Source organism: Littorina saxatilis, linkage group LG6, assembly GCF_037325665.1.
Source record: "Littorina saxatilis isolate snail1 linkage group LG6, US_GU_Lsax_2.0, whole genome shotgun sequence".
NCBI classification, from domain to species: domain Eukaryota; kingdom Metazoa; phylum Mollusca; class Gastropoda; order Littorinimorpha; family Littorinidae; genus Littorina; species Littorina saxatilis.
This window is the reverse complement of record NC_090250.1, coordinates 1771475-1795293: the sequence shown is the minus strand read 5'-3', so window position 1 is coordinate 1795293 and position 23819 is coordinate 1771475. Positions and strand designations below refer to the sequence as shown.

Below are 23819 nucleotides of genomic sequence, written 5' to 3'. Positions count from 1 at the left end.
CCTAGAGTTAAAGAGCATCCTTCCACTTGAATGCATACCGAATGAACAGCCTAGCTCATTTCTGTGCAGGCAATGCAAACAAATCATTTTCTTGCAGAATTAATTTGGCAGCGGATTGAACAAAATGTCATTTACGAAATTACTTCAGCCAACAATTTCCCACTCTGACAGAACGCAGCCAGGCTGTAGAGTTGTAGTATGTGTCCAAGTGGAAATATGCTCATGTCACGTCCTATGCAAAAGCAAGGACCCGGATCTATTGTAATTTAAAAGATGGCTTACACGGGTAGGGGAAAGGATCCTAATATGGACCGGCTCCTGAATATGGACCACCTCCTGTTCTGACAAACTAACGGCGCTAGAGCGCTCAAAACAATTTCATTCGCTCTATTCACCCTCTCTGGATAACTTGCACATGTCAAAACAGTTGTAGAAACACAAACCTCAAAACCGTTAGGCTTTTTCTCGTTTTTTTCACTTTTGGCAGCGTTCACTCTAAATTTGCTGCCTAAAACGGACTCGTTTCTGTCCACAGCCAAAGTTTTTATCACACAACAATTGCTATATATATATGACAGCTCAGACCATATTTGTTACATTTAAGCAGTGTTGACCCGATTTTCTACTGAAAACAAAAACTTATAGCAAAATCTCAAAGTATGTGTAAGTCCCCTAATATGGACTACCTTCAACAAATCGAAGAAAATAAAAACTAAAGGCTATTTTCATTAATTCATTAAGAAGCTTGCTGAAAATAACTTATAACTAGCCCTCAAGATTTCCAAAAAATATAACAAAAAGTGTTCTTTTCGTGGAAGTTGATAATTTCACTTATTTTCACTCTGTTTTTGATAAGCTTCTTTACTTTCCTGGTGTGCTTCAAATAATGCTCTGATCAACCCAAAACAGATAAATGTAAAGCATATTTTGATTAGTCTGACTTGCACACTAAGTTGAATCAAGTTATTTTGAAGTATAGGGGGCTTCAGTTTTACAGTGGTTCGTGAAGGTCGCTTCACTGGTCCATATTGGGCGCCCAGGCTCCTAGTATGGACCATTTGTGATTTTTTTCTGTATTTAAGTTTTGTTGAATGTCTATCAGAGCTATTTTACTCTGATTAGGCCCAACCGGCGGTTAACCTAAGAGAGAAGGACTAACGGCAAACACAAAATGAAACTTCTTCGCAAGAAAACAAGCTAGTTATCGGCATGAAACAAAAAGTGGTCCATATTAGGAGCCCTTCCCCTACCTTTAACATTAAATAAATTAAAAAAATCCAAGGCCGGGTGAGATTGCCTGCGAGTCGGTCACTAACTTGTTTATTGCGTTTTCTTGTGTGTGCTTTTTGTTTTTGTTTTGTCAGTTTTGTTGTTTGTGTCGTTGTTGTTTTTGTTCTCAGGAGTGATGTGGTTTATAGGCTACTCTTCTGACTCAAGTTGTTGGTGCCGGTGACACTGACCGGTGCGGGCCTCAACAGTTATTCTCTTGTGGCGGCAAAGCGGGGAGGAAATATTTTGAGTGTGGTCGCCTGATTCTGCAGATTCAGTATTCACAAAATGTACTGTTGAAAAACACGTTGACGTGACAACCGTGGCTTGTCGTCAAGCAGTGCCGTCACAGTCGAGTCAGTTCAGGGACGGGCTACCGTGAGACAGACGGTCATCACATTAATTGTGAGTCACTTTATGTGCACTGATGTCATGACCTTTCAGTGGCATCCGGCGACTGAGAGAGAGAGGGAGAGAGAAAGCGGGGAGAGACTGAGACTGAGACTTGAGGCCGTCCAGAGACGAGCTGCCCGATTCGTCTGCAACCGCTCAGTATCACAACACGTCAAGTGTCAGCCGGATGCTGGACTCCCTTGAGTGGCAGTCTCTGGAGGAGCGCAGGAAGCTTGCCCGCCTATCGATGCTCTACAAGATCACGAACAGCATCGTGCACTGGGCATCAAGTCGAAGCTGGCCCCCCTACCACCACGCCAGCGAAGAGGCCACTGCCAGCAGTTCGGCCTCATCACCTGCCGCACTCAGTATCGGAGTGCCGCTTTTTTACCCAGCACAGTGAAGGACTGGAACTCTCTACCAGCAGCTGTCGTCGAGGCCCGCACTGTCGACACCTTTGTGTCGCGCGCCTCGCACTAAACCAGTCGCCACTGTGACTCATGTCCCCTCCCCCAACCTGTGAATTTTAATGGACTTTTGGATGCTGGAGACGCTGCTTTCTTGGACTTGCGCAACATCCTATAAAGTGCCGACTGAAGTAATCACTACTGCTGATTGTGGGCAATAACGGAAAGACAAAGACAAGACTGAGACTGACAGTCCGTGACAGAGAGAGAGGAGAAAGAGCTGCTGTACCTATTTGGTTTATTCTCAAATGGCTCAGAGCTAAAGCTACCTTTGCGGGCAGCTGTGATTGGCCGTTCAACACGTATGCGCTTGTGTGTTGTTTTGAGTCCCGTCGTTTGTACGCGAAGGCAGTGTTGGTGATTATTTGATTTTGTTACAGAGTTTAGCCTGGAATTAGCTTATGAGAAAAATATCAGCTGGTTTTTTATTGACAATCTGGTGTACAGATTTTGTTTTGTTTCATCAGATGAAGAGTTCGACGAACACTGACATCAGAGTACTGCATCAGTGAACCGAGTGCATGCATTTTAATGATTCATTTGGATTGTAGGACCACAAAAGGACACTCATTTGATAATTATTAGTGGCGTTGGCGGGATTTGTTTTCTCGTGAACTAATGCATTTGTTCGAAGATACACAGGTTGCTCCATTAACCGTACGTCGCAGGATGAAGAAGCACATGGCATAAAACGCGCGACAATGTTGTTCAAGGGAGATAACTGATTATCTCTTTCTTTCTCTCTCCATCTAGTATCAGAATCTCTCTCTCTCTCTCTCTCTCTCTCTCTCTCTCTCTCTCTCTCTCTCTCTCTCTCTCTCTCTCTCTCTCTCTCTTCTCTATTTCCCCTTATTAGTTAATTTTATTTTAGTCTTACAATTACAAATTACTTTTAAATGGAAAGTAACAAACATTTCAATTTAATAATTGCTTTACATCATTTTGTTTCAGGTACACTTACAAATTACAGAGGATTGAACCGAGAGATAAATCCCCATCATGCCAGAACTCGTGCGACTGTACCGACAGCCTGGGCTGACTGGCGGTAGCCTGGAGAGTGCTGTCAACAAGATCTGCAGTCAGTTGGGGGATGGTGCTGTTGCAGAGTTATTGTCAGAACTCTGCTTCTACATCGATGTGGAGGGAGAAGGTTTGTAATTCTAGATATAAATTCAGATAAACTTTTGGCTAGACGTCTCACATAAATTTTTGCGTTACAATGCTACATTCCTTCCCATTTACTGATTATGGCCAAGAAAAAATAATTCAATGTTTCTGATTCCCTGGCCGACCCTACTTTTTCGTCTTGACCCTAGAATGTTTTTGACCCTTTGGGTACCAGAATTAGTGCTTGATATGACCAAGTTCTTGATTTACAATTTTAAAGTGGTTATTGTAGAACTTTTTTCGGTAATCTTTAATTTGTATGTTCAGGTTTGACAGAGGAAGAAACACAGAGACTGAAATGGGTCCTGGCCGTGCCGTTTGAAGAGGAGCGCTTGACACAGAGCTCCAGCTTGCAGTCTACCCCCGGCTCTGATCTGCTGGTGGAGATTGGACCACGGTGGGTTGTAAAAGACGAATTCCGAAAATAGCTACGTCGGGTTTGTATAAGGATAAGGATAAGATAAGATTTTATATAGTCCATGAGGGTAACCTCACAGAAATTCGGGCTGCTTTCTCCCTGGGGAAAGCGAGCTGCCATACAGTATACGGCGCTACCCTTTTTTTTTTTCCCTGCATGCATGTATTCATGTTTCCAAGCCCTGAGACTAAATGCCGTGTGAGATGGAATTTTTTTTTTACACTTTATTCCAAGTCACACGGGTATTTGATGGACATTTTTATCTATGCCTATACCATTTTGCCAGGAAAGACCCTTTTGTCAATCGTGGGATCTTTAACGTGCACACCCCAATGTAGTGTACACGAAGGGACCTCGGTTTTTCGTCTCATCCGAAAGACTAGCACTTGAACCCACCACCTAGGTTAGGAAAGGGGGGAGAAAATTGCGGCCTGACCCAGGCCTGAACACGCAACCTCTCGCTTCCGAGCACAAGTGCGTTACCACTCGGCCACCCAGTCCCTGTATGGGTTGTGGGAGAGTGACCTTTTCGTGCAATTAAACCTCTGACAAACAAAGGATGGACCAATCACTAGCGAGGGGTCTGTCAAAACACGTGGACCAAAGCAAAGGTCTCTCTTCCACAACACCTACAAACCTGAAAGAGTTATTTCCAAAAATCGTCTACTAGAAGCTTGGTTTATGCGGGCGGGGACGTAGCTCAGTTGGTAGCGTGCTTGCTTTATAACCAGTTTGTCTCTATCTGTGTGTGTTATATTCTTAGTTTCCCCGAGATGTTTATTTCTCGGGGTCAACTTTGTGCAGACTCTCTCTCGTGTTCGAACAAATCCGTGGGCACGATAAAAAACAACAAGCTCACAAAAAAAGTCTCAGGTCTTCAAAAACATGAAGACACGCAACATCTCTCGCCTCTCACTATCATGATCGTACCTCAATACTTTGACCCGACAAGCCTAATCAGGGTTCGTACAGGTCATGGAAAACCTGGAAAGTCATGGAATTTGATTTTTAATTTTCCAGGCCTGGAAAGTCATGGAATTTCAATTCAAGTCATGGAAAGTCATGGAATTTAACAAAAATAAGAAAGAAAAAAAATTAACCTTTAGCACGCCAGCGGCGATTTTCGTTGCCCAGCCATTTCCCCCCCCTCCCCACACCCCCCCCCCTTGCCAGCCAGTAGCGATTTGCGTTGCCAGCACAAGGCTTGTTTGTATGACCAACTTCTCGTTCGTATTTGCATACAAGAATAACGGTATTTTTAACGGCACTTGAGCCAAAGCGAGGCTCACTTTCTTCCGTTATCTCGTCGTGTCGTCTGCGCTGCATTTGAGTCGGTTTCGTCGAAGTTTTCTGCTTTTGTTTTTGCATCGATAAAGTACTTCAGCGCTTCGACAAGCAAGATGGAGGATGATGAGTTTGAAACTTTCTTTCGAGTTGTTTGTTGACAACAAAAAGTATGCGAAATTGGAACGAATTACCGAGGAAGATCTTCGCAATGAACTGTGTATCGCGGTGAAAAAAAATGACAGTTCGTCAAGTCACAGTGACGGTTACAAAACGGAATTTACGAAAGTGCAGATGGATACAAACAGTGGCTGGTCCAGTTTAGTGAAATGACAGGACCAGCAAACATTACCGATAATCTGACTGCGTAGCAAATGCTTGACTTGCTTGTCGAAGAGACACTGCGTAGAAACTGACTCAAATTCAGTGCAAAGCAAGCCAGTGTCAAAACTGGCAGTGACAAGACGTAAAAAGTTTGCGTGTTCGGAAATGGCGACCTGTGGATCTAGTCATGGAAAATGTTATTGAGGGTCATGGAAAAGTCATGGAATTTTGTTTCTAAAAACCAGTGGGGACCCTGCTAATGTTGGCATGTTTCAGAAGACGCAACAAGTTGGCTTGTTAGAGTCAAAATATCACACCATACCTGTCCCAGTATAAGCCAACTTGTATGAGAGGATCTTTAACTGAAATAGTCAAGTTTGGTTTATGCCGTGCTAAGGCCTGCTTTAGAGCTCTTTAAGAGAAAAACACTTTATAAAACTGTGGTACAGTGGTACCTACAATGTGGGGCCCCTCTGATGAGAGGACACCTCCCTTAAAAGGACACATTCATGGGTCCCTTTGTCTAGTATCTCTACCAAAATATACCTGTCATGACAGGCCACCTGCAATGTAGGGACGTGTTCAGCTGGTCCCAAGGGTGTCCTTTCATCGCAGGTACCACTGTGCCGGGGGAACTCTAGTACAAGACCTTTCAAAGATTTTTTTTAGTTGTGTGTGTCTAAACTCAACCGAAGTAGCCTTGAAATTGAAAGGACATTGCAGCTTCAGTCCAGTTTGCTTGCTGACAATCAGTGTAGTGATAACTCACCATTGTTAAATGTATACCTACTCCTCAGGGGTGGGACTTTTCCGCGAATCCGCGGATTTCCGCGGACACAACTTACGAATTCCGCTGGAGTAATCTATTTTTCCGCGTCCCATTTCATCACAGTATCTATAACTTGTTGACTGAATGATATGGAGAGAAGTGAAGATGGAACAGAACACTGGAGGCTTGAGAGTTAAATTGTGCTGACTGAAAACTCCTGATAGCTAATAGTCATTTTGAGCTTCAATGCATTGAATCATACAATTGCCAGTATTGGATTATGGATACATGGTACATTACGTAAGTATGCACTATTACAATGTTACCATTGTTGTGTGAAAGGGTTTGTTTGGTGTTTTTGACTCACATGCGAAGCAAAAGTGAGTCTATGTACTCACCCGAGTCGTCCGTCCGTCCGTCCGTCCGTCCGTCCGGACGTCCGTCCGGAAAACTTTAACGTTGGATATTTCTTGGACACTATTCAGTCTATCAGTACCAAATTTGGCAAGATGGTGTATGATGACAAGGCCCCAAAAAACATACATAGCATCTTGACCTTGCTTCAAGGTCAAGGTCGCAGGGGCCATAAATGTTGCCTAAAAAACAGCTATTTTACACATTTTTCCCATTTTCTCTGAAGTTTTTGAGATTGAATACCTCACCTATATATGATATATAGGGCAAAGTAAGCCCCATCTTTTGATACCAGTTTGGTTTACCTTGCTTCAAGGTCAAGGTCACAGGAGCTCTTCAAAGTTGGATTGTATACATATTTTGAAGTGACCTTGACCCTGAACTATGGAAGATAACTGTTTCAAACTTAAAAATTATGTGGGGCACATGTTATGCTTTCATCATAAGACACATTTGGTCACATATGATCAAGGTCAAGGTCACTTTGACCCTTACGAAATGTGACCAAAATAAGGTAGTGAACCACTAAAAGTGACCATATCTCATGGTAGAAAGAGCCAATAAGCACCATTGTACTTCCTATGTCTTGAATTAACAGCTTTGTGTTGCATGACCTTGGATGACCTTGACCTTGGGTCAAGGTCACATGTATTTTGGTAGGAAAAATGTGTAAAGCATGTGAGTCGTATGGGCTTTGCCCTTCTTGTTTTTTTTCGGGGGGGGGGGGGGGGGGTGAGGAGAATGTCTTTTTTTTTTTACCTGATCCAAACGAGTTGAACTTTAGTCTCAGAATGTACCAGATTGCAAAGATTTTAATGTACCATTTAAAACAATTTCGGGGGAGCATGCCCCCGAACCCCCCTAGAAAAAAGGGATTATCTCTTTTTTTTATCACAAGAGAGTCCCACCCCTGACTCCTGTACTCGCAATGCGAAATCAGATTATGCTTGCTTGTTCTAATTGCTATGTTAGGTTAGTTTGGTTGTATTATCTAATCTTCATGATTTTTTTTTTTTTAATTGGTGTGTGTTTATTGGAATTGTAAAGCATTTGGAGCTGTGAATCGGGACTTGCCCTGTGAAAAAGTGATATATCATTTTTATTGAGTCACTTGAGAAAAAGTGACTCTATGTAATCGGTCAGTGTTAGTCTGTCCGGCCGCCGGCCGTCCGGCCGGCCGGCCGTCCGGCCGGCCGTCCGTAGACACCACCTTAACGTTGGACTTTTCTCGGAAACTATCAAAGCGATCCGGCTCATATTTTGTTTAGTCGTGACCTCCAATGACCTCTACACTTTAACGATGGTTTCGTTGACCTTTGACCTTTTTCAAGGTCACAGGTCAGCGTCAAAGGAAAAATTAGACATTTTATATCTTTGACAAAGTTCATCGGATGTGATTGAAACTTTGTAGGATTATTCTTTACATCAAAGTATTTACATCTGTAGCCTTTTACGAACGTTATCAGAAAAACAAGGGAGATAACTAGCCTTTTCTGTTCGGCAACACACAACTTAACGTTGGGCTTTTCTCGGAAACTATAAAAGTGACCGGGCTCAAATTTTATGTGAACGTGACTCCCAGTGACCTCTACACTTTGACGTCTGCTTCGGTGACCTTTGACCTTTTTCAAGGTCACAGGTATGTCTTGAAGGAAAAAAATTGAAATATCATATCTCTGAAACTATTCATCGGATTTGATTCAAACTTTATAGGATTATTCTTTACATCAAATTATTTACATCTGTATTGTGTTGTGAATAGCAATTTCTTCCTGTCCATCTGATGCCTCATATAATATTCAGAACTGCGAAAGTGACTCGATCGAGCGTTTGCTCTTCTTGTTAATAGTTGATATCGTTATTATTATTATACCCTCAGTCAAGGATTGAATCGTAAAGTGAAAAGGGACCTGATTTTCTGTTTCTTTCAGACTGAATTTTTCAACAGCATTTTCCACCAACTGCACATCCATTTGCCGTTCTGTGGGCCTGGCCAGAGTGCAGAGAGTGGAGTACTCCACGCGCTACCTCATCAAGCTGAACGCAGGCAAAACCGTGTCCGTTGAACAGGAAGAGAAGGTCGTACTGACCCTGCATGATCGCATGACGCAGTACCGCTACGTCAAACCCCTCCAGACGTTCAAACAGAACGTGCACCCAGAGGATGTGTTTGAGGTGGATGTGCTGGGGAAGGGCAAGGCTGCGCTGGAGCAGGCAAACAAAGATTTAGGTGAGGGTTCTGGATTAGGCCAAAAAAAAAAATAGGTGTGGTTACGGTAACATAGCCAAAAAAATAGGGTAGGAAGGTAGGCAATCCCTTTTTTTTTTTTTACTTTTATTTTTAATGTGTTCAAATTAAACCTACTTGACAGGGAAATAAGTGTGCGACTCGAGCGCTTTTGCTTTCATTGCGTTTTCTGCACTCGTTTTTTGTTTTGTTTTTTTGACAAATGTAATAAAAAGTTTAGGGTCGGCCCCTAAAAATAGGGTAGGTCGGGTTACCGTAACCACACCTGTTTGTTTTGTAGGCCTTATGAAGAAGTTATATGTTAGTTGAAGAAGACTCGGGAACTTTTGAGATGTCACAAAATTTAATTACAGTAGACCCCCCCCCCCCCCCCTTTTACGACCTTCATTTACTGGGCGTAACATCTGTTGATGTACGTGGTATCCGTAGCAGCAATGCTCAAGTGATGCTCAGTAGCAGAGCTTGCTATTTAAACCTATTGTCCGTGTGGCAAGAATCAGACAGCAGAGCACATCCTGCAGGCTTGTCCATACCACAGTGCTCTGAGGGACACCACCTGGCCAGAGGAGACAGCGCTACAAAAGAAGCTATACGGCCCCAAAGAGGACTTGGAGAGGACAGCTTGTTTCGCCCTGCAGTCCGGACTGACGATCTAACAGCGAACGACAAGAAGAAGAAGAAACCTATTGTAGTAGCAGAAGTAAAAGCAAGTGGCAGCAGTGGTTCAGTAAATTTTAACAGCACTGGCTGGAAAAGAAAAACAAAGGCAAGTTTTCACACTTTCACCACCCATACACACCCGGCAGAGTTATTTGCAGAGTTATTTGCAGAGTTTGTCTATTCGAGTAAAATGACAACTAAGTTTTCAGCGATTTGAAATAACTTTTAATAAGTAAATTCAGTGTTTTGCCAACTGCAGACATCACCTTTTACTGTTGAATGTTGTACCTCCATATTGTGTTTGCAGGCCTGGCGTTTGACGACTGGGATCTGGACTTTTACACAGGCATGTTTGTCAACAAAGTGAAACGCAACCCCACCAGTGTGGAGTGCTTCGACCTGGCGCAGTCAAACAGGTACACTGGAACCGCCTTTATCACCTCCACAAATCTGAGAAAATCAGGTCTTAATTTTAACAAGGGGGGAGTCTTAAAATGGGGGTACATTTACAGAGGTTATGAGGAGAAAATCAGGTCTTAATTTTAACAAGGAGGGAGTCTTAAAGGTCCTTGTCTACATTTTTATACCAAAATCGCCATTTGACCATTAAAATGCAGAGTCTATTATCTACAAATATCAACAATACACCCCCTTTCAATCAGGAAAGACGAAGCCAGTGTAGCCGTTTGAAAATTCATTGTAGTATTCCAGCGTAGTACTCATAGTAGGATATCCTTATTTGGAAAATGCCAAGCGCAGAACTCCTCTCAAATCCCGTGCATTTCGTGCGTTTAAAAAAAGCGTGGACAGCGCTCCAGTGTCAAACTGTTGCTGCACTTGTTTGGGCGTGGCTATAAGCATAGTGACATGAATTTGATTGGTCAGTATTTTTAGGCAAAGCACACGTTCTCAGCAAACAGAAAACAAAATATTGGAAGCGTGAGTCACGCTACCAAAAAATAAAATCTTTTTTTACATATATTTTTTTTTCTGTAACTTTTTTCCCCATGGTTCATTCATCATTTGACATAATTTTGTATCGAAATCTAACCATAAGATTATTGAAAAAAAGCAAAAATGTAGACGACCACCTTTAAAATGGGGGTACATTGACAGAGGTTATGAAAAGAAAATAGGGTCTTAAAAGGGGGGGTTACACTGTAACGACAAAAGACAAACGCAAGGATGGTTGTTGTTGAAGGAGTATCTAAGTCTGCTTCTAAGTTTGCCTGGAAGTGATAGAAGAAGTAGAGTTGAAGAAATAAGTACAGTTGGTAGAACAGGGGCTGTGAAATATGGGTGAAGTAACAGGGATCAGGTTAACCAAACATTTTCAGTATTGTACAGTAAAACCTTGCAGTTGTGACCTTCAAAATGTCCACACAAAAATCGGTGGTAAAATGGCGGGGTCTTTGTATTGGAAATCACGTTGTTTTGGACAAGTCTACCTGGGTCAACTTATGTGCAGACCTGCTAGTGCTCGTGCCTTATCCCCCTTGCATGTGTACATGCAAGCACAAGACCAAGTGCGCACAAAAAAGATCCTGTAATCCATGTCAGAGTTCGGTGGGTTGTAGAAACACGAAAATACCCAGCATGCTTCTCCCGAAAGCGGCGTATGGCTGCCTGAATGTTGGGGTAAAAACGGACATACATGTAAAAACCCACTCGTTGAAAAACATGAGTGAACGTGGGAATTTCAGCCCATGAACGAAGAAGAAGAAGTACAGCAGGCTTATTTGTTGATGTTTCAGTGAGCACAGTCGTCACTGGTTCTTCAAGGGGCGCATGGTGGTGGACGGCAAGGAGTTACCCGACTCCCTCTTCTCCGCCATAATGTCCACTCAGCAACACAGCAACCACAACAACGTCATCAAGTTCAGCGACAACAGCAGGTGGGTAGTTCAACCTCCATTTTAAGACCTCCACAAATCTGAGGAAATCAGGTCTCAAAATGGAGTTTTGTTTGTTTGTTTTTTTGTTTGTTTGTTTTTTTGTTTGTTTGTTTGTTTGTTTGTTCGTTCATAAATGGAGTTTTGTTTTTTTGTTTGTTTGTTTGTTTGTTCGTTCATGGGCTGAAACTCCCACGGCTTTTACGTGTATGACGGTTTTTACCCCGCCATTTAGGCAGCCATACGCCGCTTTCGGAACCCCCCGCGGGTTAGGGGGAGTCCCATATTGGTTGGGACTAGAAAGAATTTACCCGATGCTACCCAGCATGTCGTAAGAGGCGACTAACGGTTCTGTTTCTTCTCTTCTTTTGTCTTATTTCTGCCTTTCCAGTCCTTTCACCTATATTTCCTTCCAAGAAAACTCTCCCTACTATTCCCTGCAGTTTTCCAATTCTTTTCTTGTTGTCTTATTTCTACCTGACTGGATCCATCACCTTTATTTCACTTACCAAAAGTCTTCTTTTCCACATCCTTATTTCTCTGCACCCCGCATGTCGTATGAGACGACTAACGGATTCTGTTTCTCCTTTTACCCTTGTTAAGTGGTTCTTGTATAGAATATAGTCAATGTTTGAAAAGATTTTAGTCAAGCAGTATGTAAGAAATGTTTAGTCCTTTGTACTGGAAACTTGCATTCTCCCAGTAAGGTCATATATTGTACTACGTTGCGGGCCCCTGGAGCAGTTTTTTGGTTGGTGCTTTTGTGAACAAGAAACACTTAACAAGTGGCTCTATCCCATCTCCCCCCCCCCCCTATCCCATCTTCCCCCTTTCCCTCGTCGCGATATAACCTTCGTGGTTGAAAACGACGTTAAACACCAAATAAAGAAAGAAAGCCGCTTTTGGAGGAAGCATGCTGGGTATTTTCTTGTTTTTATAACCCACCGAAGTCTGACATGGATTACAGGATCTTTTTCGTGCGCACTTGGTCTTGTGCTTGCGTGTACACACGGGGGTGTTCGGACACCGAGGAGAGTCTGCACACAAAGTTGACTCTGAGAAATAAATCTCTCGCCGAACGTGGGGATGAACTCACGCTGACAGCGGCCAACTGAATACAAATCCAGCGTGCTACCGACTGAGCTATATCCCCGCCCCTTAAAATGGAGTAACCTTTACAGAGTTTACTAATAAAATAGAAAAGCAAACTTCAATCAAAAAGGGAAAAAAAGGAACTGACCTACCAACTCTGATATTTTTGGCCTTGTCGCCGGAAACAAACGTGTTTTTGTTGTTGTCTTATTTGATTTTGAAGTCTATCATTGTGACCCATTCATTTCAGTGCAATCAAAGGGCATACGACAAAGGTGTTGACACCTGCCGACAGCTACTTGCCTGGCCCCCTGGAGGTGAAGGACAATGTGATGAGGCACGTTGTCTTCACTGCTGAGACCCACAACTTCCCTACTGGTGGGTCATCATCTTATCTTCCAGTCTGTTGCTCAGTTGGCTAGAATACTATATCTGTGTTATATCAATAAGGGAACAAAGCTTGATAAGCATCAATGCAAAGTTTGTAAATAAACAACAACAACACACCACATGGACATTTAACAACAGCCCACCCACCCTCAAGCAAGCATAAAACAGACATCTTGGTAAGATCTTAAAGCCTGCACATAGCCATTACGCTGTCATGATATATTCAGACCCACGTTTTGCACGGAAGCAGAGGAGACAACAGAGAAAGAGATTGGTGCACTGCTATATTCTGTTTACTTTTTACACAGGTGTGGCACCTTTCTAAGGGTCGAGAATGAGCACAGGTGGGAGGATTGGTGATGTGCATGACTAATTCTGTTTACAATGGAGTCCGGGTACAACGAATCTCAAGGGAGATACATTTTAGTTCGTTATATCAGTAATTCGCTGTAGAGTTTTCAACCCTAAATGGCCTTAAGACAAGTTTTCCCACTCACCTTCAAATGATCGTCCCATCGATCTTTCCTTGGAGAGTACAATCTCTGCATGTTTTCAACAGCTTCATAATATAATCCATAGAGGCATAGTTCACATGTTCACTTTACTGTCACAATTTTAGAAGTAAAATTTAAAAAGTCGTGTAAAAGCATGTACATGTACATTCTGATCAATCTCCGATTTCATGGTGTCCACCAGTTCTGGTGCATGTACCACCCTGGCCAAGTTTCCTCTCAAGACATCAAAGAGACCGCCCCATAGGTTAAACTCCCCATAGGTTAAACTCGGTCACTGACCCGGGTGCAGGAAGTGTTTCCTCTCTCATATGAAAGGGGAACCACCTCTCATAGCTAAAACTGGATCAATGACCCCTGGGAAGAAGGTCAGTGTCTCATAAACAAGGCCACCCAGCTATCACAATGGACCTGCCTTTGATCTCGCCTCACAGGCAGATCCTTGTAGCCTTGTGACTTTTTAGAGCACAGTCATAGCTTAGCAGCTGATTGGAATAGTGAAAACACAGCGGTGGTGGCTGTTCCGTGCACCTCCCGCTGTTTGTTCAGAGTTCGCTCATCACGCGATGTGCACTTGTGTTTGTGTATTTTTGTCTTTGGAGACAATTATTGACATCAGTTCGTTGTAGCCTTGTGACTTTTAGAGACAAAACGGCTCTGGGGCGATGAAAACGTGTTTGTTATAAGAGGGGTTCGTTATGCAAATGAGTTCAAAAGGTTCGTTGTAGGCGGAAAGTAACAAGTAAGAAATAGAAGGCTGTCTGCCGGGAAATCAATGGCAGTTCGTTAAAAGCGGGATTTCGTTATACCCAGGTTCGTTATAGCTGGACTGCACTGTACTTTTCATACTTACACAGGTATGACACCTTTCCCAGGTGCAACAAAGAGCACAGGTGTAATGTGCACAACTACTTTCTGTTTACTTTACACAGGTGTGGCACCTTTCCCAGGTGCGACAACAGGTACAGGAGGGAGGATACGAGACGTGCAGAGCACAGGTAGAGGGGCTCACGTTGTGGCCGGCACTGCAGGCTATTCCTTTGGCAACCTGCGAATTCCAGGTGATTTGATATTTTTCCTGTAAAAATCAGGTGTTTTTAATTCATGGCCCTAAATGTGATTTCAACTCCAATTGGAAGCGCTCTAACCACTATGCCACTCCGACTTTCAAGGACAGTGTGAATAACAAAGGGCAGGAAGAGGTCTAAATATATACAAGAACAGTTAGTGAGAGTTATGCTGCACAAGTGTCCTGGCTCCTGGGAGAATAAGAAACACTGCAATGAACAAACGACTTTCATCCTCATGGTTGATGATTAGGCAACCCCCCCCCCCCCCCGCGGGTTAGGGGGTGTCCCCATATTGGGACGAGAAAGAATTTACCCGATGCTCCCCAGCATGTCGTAAGAGGCGACTAACAGATTCTGTTTCTCCTTTTACCCTTGTTAAGTGTTTCTTGTATAGAATATAGTCAATGTTTGTATAGATTTTAGTCAAGCAGTATGTAAGAAATGTTAAGTCCTTTGTACTGGAAACTTGCATTCTCCCAGTAAGGTAATACATTGTACTATGTTGCAAGCCCCTGGAGCAAATTTTTGATTAGTGCTTTTGTGAACAAGAAACAATTGACAAGTGGCTCTATTCCATCTCCCCCCCTTCCTCCGTCGCGATATAACCTTCGTGGTTGAAAACGACATTAAACACCAAATAAAGAAAGAAAGAAATGATTAGGCAACAACAAAAACACCCACAGTCGGCCGGGGAATCGGAAACATGGAATATTTTTGTCTTACAGAGATATTGAAGAAGGACATTTGTGTTTCTGTATTTGTGGGGCTTATTATTTTGTAATGAGAAAAGATGACATCTCCTCTCTTCTTCCAACCAGTCACCCAGTCGGTTGTTTACATTGTCTTTTTTTCTTCTTCTGCGTTCATGGTTGGGCAAGATAGGATCCAAAAGAATTTAGAAAAAAAATCTCAATTGCCTAGCAATGTAATCTTTATTTATAACAACTGCTTTCAGGCTACACCTTGCCCTGGGAAGAAGAAGAGGAGTATCCATCCAACTTTGCACCGGCCGCAGAGATAGCTGTTGAAGCTAGCAATGGAGCCTCAGATTATGGCAACAAGTTTGGAGAACCGGTTTTGACTGGATTTGCTCGCTCCTTTGGCCTGCGCCTGCCGGGGGGAGAGCGGAGAGAGTACATCAAACCCATCATGTTTAGCGGAGGGATTGGAACCCTGGACGGAGGGCATGTCAACAAGATGGAACCGAGTACTGGTGGGTTTACGTACAGAATGTTCTCAAAACAAATAAGAAAAGATGAATACTTTATAGCGCTATTGAAAAATCAGTCAAGTGATTGTTCCAGTGTGTTAATGATTGAGAGCGAGAGGGGGGTGGGTGGAGTGAGGTGAGTTGGAAAATAAATTAATCGTCAAAGACAGCTACTATGGTATCAAAGTAATTGATTTATTGAGAAACTGCTCTATTGCCAAACTACACCAATCCTTCTTTTGAAAATATATTTGGGAGGGGCAATTTCAGAATTCTGTTGTTCATACGTTTCACAGGTTTGAGTTAATGTGGCAGATGTTTATTGAATTTAGCTGAAACTCACCCCTGATTTGGTTTCCAAACCGATTAGAGTGCATTTTGGATCAGCACACAGTAAAGCTTTGAATTGTAGTATAGAAAGTCCATAGAAGTCTACGGAAATAGACATTGTTTGGAAATAACTGAGTGGTTTGTGAAAGAGTAAAAACTCTTGCTTTTATTGCGGCAAACTTTCCTACGTGACATTATAAGCGAGTCACTAGCGAGAGGTGTGTCTGTAACATGTGGACAAGGAGCACAAGTGGGAAGTTTGCCTCAGTAAAAGCAAGAGTATTTATTCTTTAACAACCCATACACACCAGACAGAGTTATTGCCCAAAATGTGTCTATTACTTCTGTTTGATTGTGACGGGTGTTGGTTTCTTTGTGACGGGTGTTGGTTTCTTTGTGCAGACATGGTGGTGGTGAAGGTGGGAGGCCCAGTGTACCGTATCGGAGTGGGCGGGGGAGCCGCGTCCTCTGTGAAAGTTCAAGGTGACAACAAGGTCGAGTTGGACTTCGGGGCTGTGCAGCGCGGAGACGCAGAGATGGAGCAGAAAATGAACCGCGTCATTCGAGCCTGTGTGGAGAAAGGGGAGGACAACCCTATCTGCAGCATTCACGATCAGGGTGCAGGCGGAAATGGTGAGCTGTTGAGCGTGTTTGTTTCCTTTTTGTTACAGTAAAACCCTCGTTTGAAGACTTGCTCCTGTTTGAAGACCTTGGTTTTTAAAATGTTCTGTTCATAGCATCTGTAAATTTACTTCCATCTTAAGACTCCCTTCTCTTTCAGGCCTGGACCATGTGATTGTATGCCCACATCTTCCCCAATAAACATGCCAGAACTGGGCCATTGCTGGCTTTTTGCTGGCAAGTTTGGTAAAGCTGGCCATAAAAAAACCAACACTGGGCCAATTATGGTTTGCCAACAAAGGCCCAGTTATGGCTTGCCATCACTGGCCCATCTCTGGCATTCCAGTAATATTGTCGGCCAGTAAAATGCCTTAATTGTCCCACTGTTGGCACGCCATTGATGGCCCAGTGCTTGTTTGCCAGCATTGGGCCATAGGTGGCGTTTTGCTGGCAATTATAGGTGGGTTTTTGCTGGCACGCCAGCAATGGGCCAATGCTGGATTATTGCTGGCAAGAAGATCTGCGACAGCACAGCGGTATGACTTTCTCTCTTGGAGTGACGTAATGTACAAACAAATGTCGAAATAGCTTGACGTCACTCGTGATGATGACGCATTGTCAACTAAATCCCGCCCGCGGTGGTTCTGCAGATGTCCGGTTATTTGTTTTGCATTCAACTTCAAGGAATTTCCAAAGCACCTTCTTCGATTTCAGTACGCGTCCAATCTCCTCCGGCTAGAAGCAAGCGTGGTGAGTTTCACAAACAGTTGTGTGAGCAGGTCGTCGCAACGGCGTTAGATCTAGTATCTTCTTGTTCTTTTCCTCCGTTGTCGGTCTTTTTTTCAACTTTCTTCAGCTGGACGTTTGAGTCAGTTCGCAAAATATAATAGACTTTAAGAAGTCGTCCTCTCTGTAAGAAAGAATCTGTGCGCGCGCGTGCATGTGTGTGTGTGTGTGTGTGTGTGTGTGTGTGTGTGTGTGTGCGCGCGCCCGCGCGCGCGGTTGTGTGTGTGTGTGTGTGTGTGTGTGTGTGCCCGCGCGCGCGGTTGTGTGTGTGTGTGTGTGTGTGTGTGTGTGTGTGTGTGTGTACGTGTGTGTGTGCCTTTTTCCTTTCTTTGTGTGATTGAGTTTGTTTTGTCTCTGTCAAAAGAAAAGCACCATAGGCATAAACACCATAAGCTTACTTGTAACCAAACAAATTGCATCTTGTGAATATTGACATTGAGTATGTGTCTATTCACTCCAGGACAAAGATTTGTGCAAGTGTCTGACTGCCCAACTGGATAAGATGCAGCTCGCCTGGGTCTCAGTTCCTGAGAGAAACGCAAGAGAGCTGTCCGAGACAACGTAAGCTTCGCAGGTTAGATCAAAATACATATTCCTGTTGACCCCTTACTTCTGCTTGGCATTTTAGTCAGTTCAGAAAATATGATAGATTACAAGAAGTCGTCCTGATCTCTGTGAGAATGCCTCTGTGTGTGTGTGTGTGTGTGTGTGTGTGTGTGTGTGTGTGTGTGTGTGTGTGTGTGCGCGTGTGTGTGCGCGTGTGTGTGTGCGCATGTGTGTGTGAGCGCGCGTGCGTGCGTGCGTGTGCTGTTTGCTTGCATGCGTGCGTGTATGCTTGCGTTTGTTTGGTTGTTTGGTTGTGTGTGTGTGTGTGTGTGTGTGTGTGTGTGTGTGTGTGTGTGTGTGTGTGTGTGTGTGTGTGTGTGTGTGTGTGTGTGTGTGTGTGTGTGTGTGTGTGTGTGTGTGTGTGTGATATGGAATAATGAATTAAAACCAACAAAACTCGTTTGCTTTCATGTTTCAGAAGGTGAACGGCAGGAGAACTTGAGAGTTTCAATGGCTTCACAAACAGACTTACCGTAGGCTACGACGTCAGGACAAAGAAAAGAAGCGTTATCTCAACGTTGCGGATGCGAACAGAGAAATGACAGAATCAAGACAATCCTACGGAGGTTTACTGGGAAGTGAACAAGAAACATTCTGCCTTTGGTCATCATGTCTCGAGTGTGAAATTTTGAACGCTGTACAAATAAAATAAACCAGTGAGCAACTGAAAACAAAGCGTACGTTTCTGTAATGCTTCGATAATGAGTCGTTGCTGTTTGGAAGCTTTACATTTGTTTTGTTTTTAATCTATATTACTGTATTGTTGTTGTGCCCGCTATAACTGCGTTGATGACGATATTCTGTCAAAACCACTGGTTTACTTGCCAGATAAGTTACACGACAAATGTGATTAGCATTTCAATTGCATTTTACTGATGAATTTGATAATTACGCATATATGCATATTGCTAATGTACAGCTTGACAGCATTGCCCTTTGCTTTATTTGCGCACGTCTTGCCGCCAGCATGTGTTGAAAAGTCCATTGATGTGCTATGTTTTGTCATTGTTATTACATTCACAGTAAAAATGACAAAACAAAGCATATTTATAGACTTTCAACAACCATCTATGGACTAACAAGACTGTGCAGGTAGAGTACATGAATAGAGCCGTCATGCTACCAGAATCAGTGGTATTGGTATATTTACTGCAACTTATTGGCATTTTGCTGGCAATGGTAATGACAGAAATATGGCATTATGCCGGGCCACAACTGGCCCGGTAATTTCAGCAGGTAAAGGGCCATTAACGGAAAATATATGGAAAACAGTTTTTTGACTCACATGCGAAGCAAAAGTGAGTCTATGTACTCACCCGAGTCGTCCGTCCGTCCGTAAAACTTTAACGTTGGATATTTCTTGGACACTATTCAGTCTATCAGTACCAAATTTGGCAAGATGGTGTATGATGACAAGGCCCCAAAAAACATTCATAGCATCTTGACCTTGCTTCAAGGTCAAGGTCGCAGGGGCCATAAATGTTGTCTAAAAAACAGCTATTTTTCACATTTTTCACATTTTCTCTGAAGTTTTTGAGATTCAATACCTCACCTATATATGATATATAGGGCAAAGTAAGCCCCATCTTTTGATACCAGTTTGGTTTACCTTGCTTCAAGGTCAAGGTCACAGGAGCTCTTCAAAGTTGGATTGTATACATATTTTGAAGTGACCTTGACCCTGAACTATGGAAGATAACTGTTTCAAACTTAAAAATTATGTGGGGCGCATGTTATGCTTTCATCATGAGACACATTTGGTCACATATGATCAAGGTCAAGGTCACTTTGACCCTTATGAAATGTGACCAAAATAAGGTAGTGAACCACTAAAAGTGACCATTATCTCATGGTAGAAAGAGCCAATAAGCACCATTGTACTTCCTATGTCTTGAATTAACAGCTTTGTGTTGCATGACCTTGGATGACCTTGACCTTGAGGTCACATGTATTTTGGTAGGAAAAATGTGTAAAGCAGTTCTTAGTGTATGATGTCATTGCTAGGTTTGTCATGTAAAGGTCTCCCGCAGTGGGGCACTGCGGTTATGAAATTAAAAGCCCCTCCTGTTTTTGGAACCGCAGGAGCTTTCTAGTTTGCTGTTAGGTAGATTTTTGGTTCCTCTTTCCTGTCATGCTCTCTTTTTCTTCATGAATTCTTTTCTTTTTTCTGCCTTCTTGCTCATTCACCTGTATTTTTTCCAAAAATCTCTTCTCTTGCCGCTTGTCTCGCGATTCATGTATAGTTTAATCTGTTAGTGTTCTGATGTAAGTCCAGCAGTAGATAGGTTAAGCCTATTTTAACATACTGGAAACTGGTAATCTTCCAGTAGGTATTAATTTAGTTTTACTAAAGCCTGCTGGGACACAAGTAATGGGTTAGTGCATTTGTAAACAGGAATCGCTTGACAAGTGGCCCCCTTCATCCCCCCCTTCCTCGTCCTGATATGGCTCTGCGTGGTCGGCTGGACGTTAAGCAACAAATAAACAAACAAACAAACAAACATGTAAAGGTCAAGGTCAAGCATGTGAGTCGTATGGGCTTTGCCCTTCTTGTTTTATATAAAACTAAAAACCTTCAAAATGCTGGCGAAATGCTGGCAAAATGCTGGGTTTTTGATGGCAAGCCATCAATAAGCCATCAAATAAATGATGGGATTTTGCTGGCAAAATTCTGGCAAAATGATGGCAAGCCATCAAAAAGCCATCAAATACATGATGGGTTTTTGCTGGAAAATTGCTGGAAACTTGCTGGCAAAATGATGGCAAGCCATCAAAAAGCCAGCAAATAAATGATGGGTTTTTGCTGGCAAAGTGCTGGCTTGCCAGTGATGGCCCATCAATTTGCCAATGTGCATACGGGTAATATGCCAGCATTGGGCCATCAATGGGCCTTTGATGGCAGTAGTTCTGGCAACTGGCATTGCCATCAAAACGCCAGCAATGGCCCAGTTCTGGCATGTTTATTGGGTTCACAGCAGATTCATACAGTGAAACTCCCCCTTTGAAAAACCCTTGTTTAAAAAACACCATCTTTTGAGACCCTGTTTTATCTGACTTTCTGTTCATAACCATTGTAAACTTTTCCCTGTTTTAAGACTTTTTCCTTTTTCCATTCAGTAATTATTAAGACCTGGGTTTCTCATTATGTTGAAGGTCTTGAGGGGGAGGGGGGTGTCTACTGTACCATCATACATCCCTTTGAGCAACAGCCTTACCGACTATAGGGCTGACACACAATGACCCAGCCGGGTTGCTAAACTAACTCCATAAACTAAGCTCGAGTATGACAGCCAAACCTCCTTCGCGGCGGCCCTTTTTATTTATTTAATTTTTTTTTTAATCATCTAATGTTTGGGTAACACTTGAGAACATGGCCCTAATGGTTTAACCGTGAGGGCGTTTAAAAACATTTATCATCACTGTACCGTTGCAGGCAACGTACTGAAGGAGATAGCGGAGCCTGCGGGGGCGTTGATTCGAGCGGACGCTTTCCAGCTGGGTGACCCGACCTTGAGCATCCTGGAGCTGTGGGGAGCTGAGTATCAAGAGAGCAACGCCCTGCTCGTCAAGCGTCAACACAGAGACGCCCTCCACACACTGGGGCAGAGAGAGCGCTGCCCTGTCTCTTTCGTGGGCTCCATCACTGGCTCTGGAAAGGTGAATGTTCTCTTTTTTTTTTAATTTAATATAGTGTAACCCCTTTTTAAGACTTCCAAAATCTGAGAAAATCAGGTCTTAAAAATGAGGGAATCTTAAAATGGGGGTGAGTTTACAGAGGTTTTGAACAGAAAGTCTGAGAAAAGAGAGTCTTGAAAGGAAGGACTCTTAAAGGTCCTTGTCTACATTTTTATACCGAAATCGCCATTTGACCATTAAAATGCAGAGTCTATTATCTACAATTATCAACAATACACCCCCTTTCGATCAGGAAAGACGAAGCCAGTGTAGCCGTTTGAAAATTCATTGTAGTATTCCAGCGTAGTACTCATAGTAGGATATCCTTATTTGGAAAATGCCAAGCGCAAAACTCCTCTCAAATCCCGTGCATTTCGTGCGTTTAAAAAAAAGCGTGAACAGCGCTCTAGTGTCAAACTGTTGCTGCACTTGTTTGGGCGTGGCTATAAGCATAGTGACATGAATTTGATTGGTCAGTATTTTTAGACAAAGCACATGTTCTCAGCAAACAGAAAACAAAATATTGGAAGCGTGAGTCACGCTACCCAAAAATAAAATCTTTTTTTACATATTTTTTTTTCTCTAACTTTTTTCCCCATGGTTCATTCATCATCTGACATAACTTTTTAGCGAAATCTAACCATAAGATTATTGAAAAAAAGCAAAAATGTAGACGACCACCTTTAACACTATTGTGACTAGCATTGCCACGGCGTTAACGTCTTGCCTGCCCAAGCTTGCCACCAAGAAACTTAAAAAAAACAGTAACTGTAAAGAAATTTGTCTAGCAAGCTTGAATTAAGTCCAATCACCTCCAAATTTTGTGTACTAATTAAAAAATGGATGCCCAGTTCAGTCGTGCTATTTATAAGTTTGTCACGCGATTTGTTTTATCAAAGGGGGGTGAAAGGGGGATAATTTGTGTTTTTTAACGTTTTTTTGTGTGTGTTTCCTTTTCCACTGCTTTTTTAAAAGTTATTTTTTAACAGAAAGTATTATAAATAATGTTATAACCAAACAAGGTGTAAAACCTATGAATTAGCTGAAATATTGTTAACATTGTACACAGAAATAAGGAGACAGTACCAAGAAAAAAAAAGCAAATCACGCATTCACTCACAGCATCCTGACTCAAATGAAACAAAACTGTGACACTCACCAAATAATGTCCAGGTAATCCATATTGAATATAAGTCACATTTTCACAACAAAGTACCAACTGTACACCTATAAACATTTCCAAAAGGATTAGGAGGCTCCAGCCAGCCATTGTTATCAGTACTGCCACGCCCCCTTGCACCTACACGATTCCGAGATACATGTGCGTCTAGCAGTACCACCCCTGCCACGTGTAGTTTGCCGACTTGTACTAGCAACAACAGGACTGTTTCTTCCTCACTATCACTGCTATTATCGCTTTCTTGAGGCAAAAACGACACGTTGGAATCATGATCTACAGGATCCTCAAGATCCAACATCCGGAGAATCTCCTCCCGTGACAAGGCTCGCCTTCGATTCAGTTTTTTTGTTCGAAAAAAACACGCAAATCTGCACTAATTTGATCAGGGCGGAAAAGGAAGTCACGTGTATCAATTTATTGCAAGCTTCAAAAACCGGGAAGCAATCACGAGTCGTGTACCTTGTATGACTGTTACTGAAAAATTCACATCCCGTTCATGGGCGTGTCAGCGCTGCTACTGATTTATTCACCTCCCGTCGCGAAAGTGTTAAGGGGGGTTCCACTGAAAACAACCTTGACAATCTCAAACAAATGAGGCAGAATCAATGTGAGGATGGAAGTCGCTTGTTCATTTCAATGCTTGTTATTCTCTCAGGTGCCAGGAGAATGGTTCCCTATAACTCTCGCTTACTCCATGACACATGTCGTATGCGCTTACTTCCCTTTGTTGATCAAACAAACTTGAACCCAGCTTTTTCCTCAAGAGCGCCCAATATCACCAACTCGAGCTCTCATATACAGATCACTGAAACGCCTGATGTACACAATGCTACCATGACGCATATCTGTCTCCGTTTCTGTCAGCTTTCTGCAAGGTTTGGGCATTTTTGATTTCAGAAAAAAATGCAGTAGTTTGCTACAATTTTTTATAGTTTGAAATTGACAAGAGTCAGATTCAATCAAGCCATGCCACATGGGAAAAGGGGTTAAGCACTATCTCCACTTCATCATCCCCCACACCCCTTCCCTCCCCCTTCCCCCC

General features: G+C 42.8%; 1 protein-coding gene across 3 annotated transcripts in view; it reads left to right on the top strand.

The window, feature by feature from the left end:
* The first annotated feature begins 1494 nt into the window (after nt 1-1494).
* The window catches only part of LOC138968289 (phosphoribosylformylglycinamidine synthase-like), a 37023-nt gene continuing 14698 nt past the window's right edge, over nt 1495-23819 (top strand). Inside the window, exons 1-11 of one of the 3 annotated variants that reach the window (XM_070340848.1) lie at nt 1495-1674; nt 3081-3279; nt 3564-3693; nt 8437-8735; nt 9721-9829; nt 11168-11308; nt 12648-12775; nt 14232-14360; nt 15325-15582; nt 16312-16542; nt 21356-21579. In XM_070340848.1, coding sequence (XP_070196949.1) covers nt 3129-3279; nt 3564-3693; nt 8437-8735; nt 9721-9829; nt 11168-11308; nt 12648-12775; nt 14232-14360; nt 15325-15582; nt 16312-16542; nt 21356-21579 — 1800 coding nt within the window. In that variant the 5' untranslated portion in view covers nt 1495-1674; nt 3081-3128. Of the gene's footprint in view, nt 1675-2407; nt 2487-3080; nt 3280-3563; nt 3694-8436; nt 8736-9720; nt 9830-11167; nt 11309-12647; nt 12776-14231; nt 14361-15324; nt 15583-16311; nt 16543-21355; nt 21580-23819 lie in introns of those variants that run through there. The other 2 variants (XM_070340847.1, XM_070340846.1) reach the window with 2 other exon arrangements.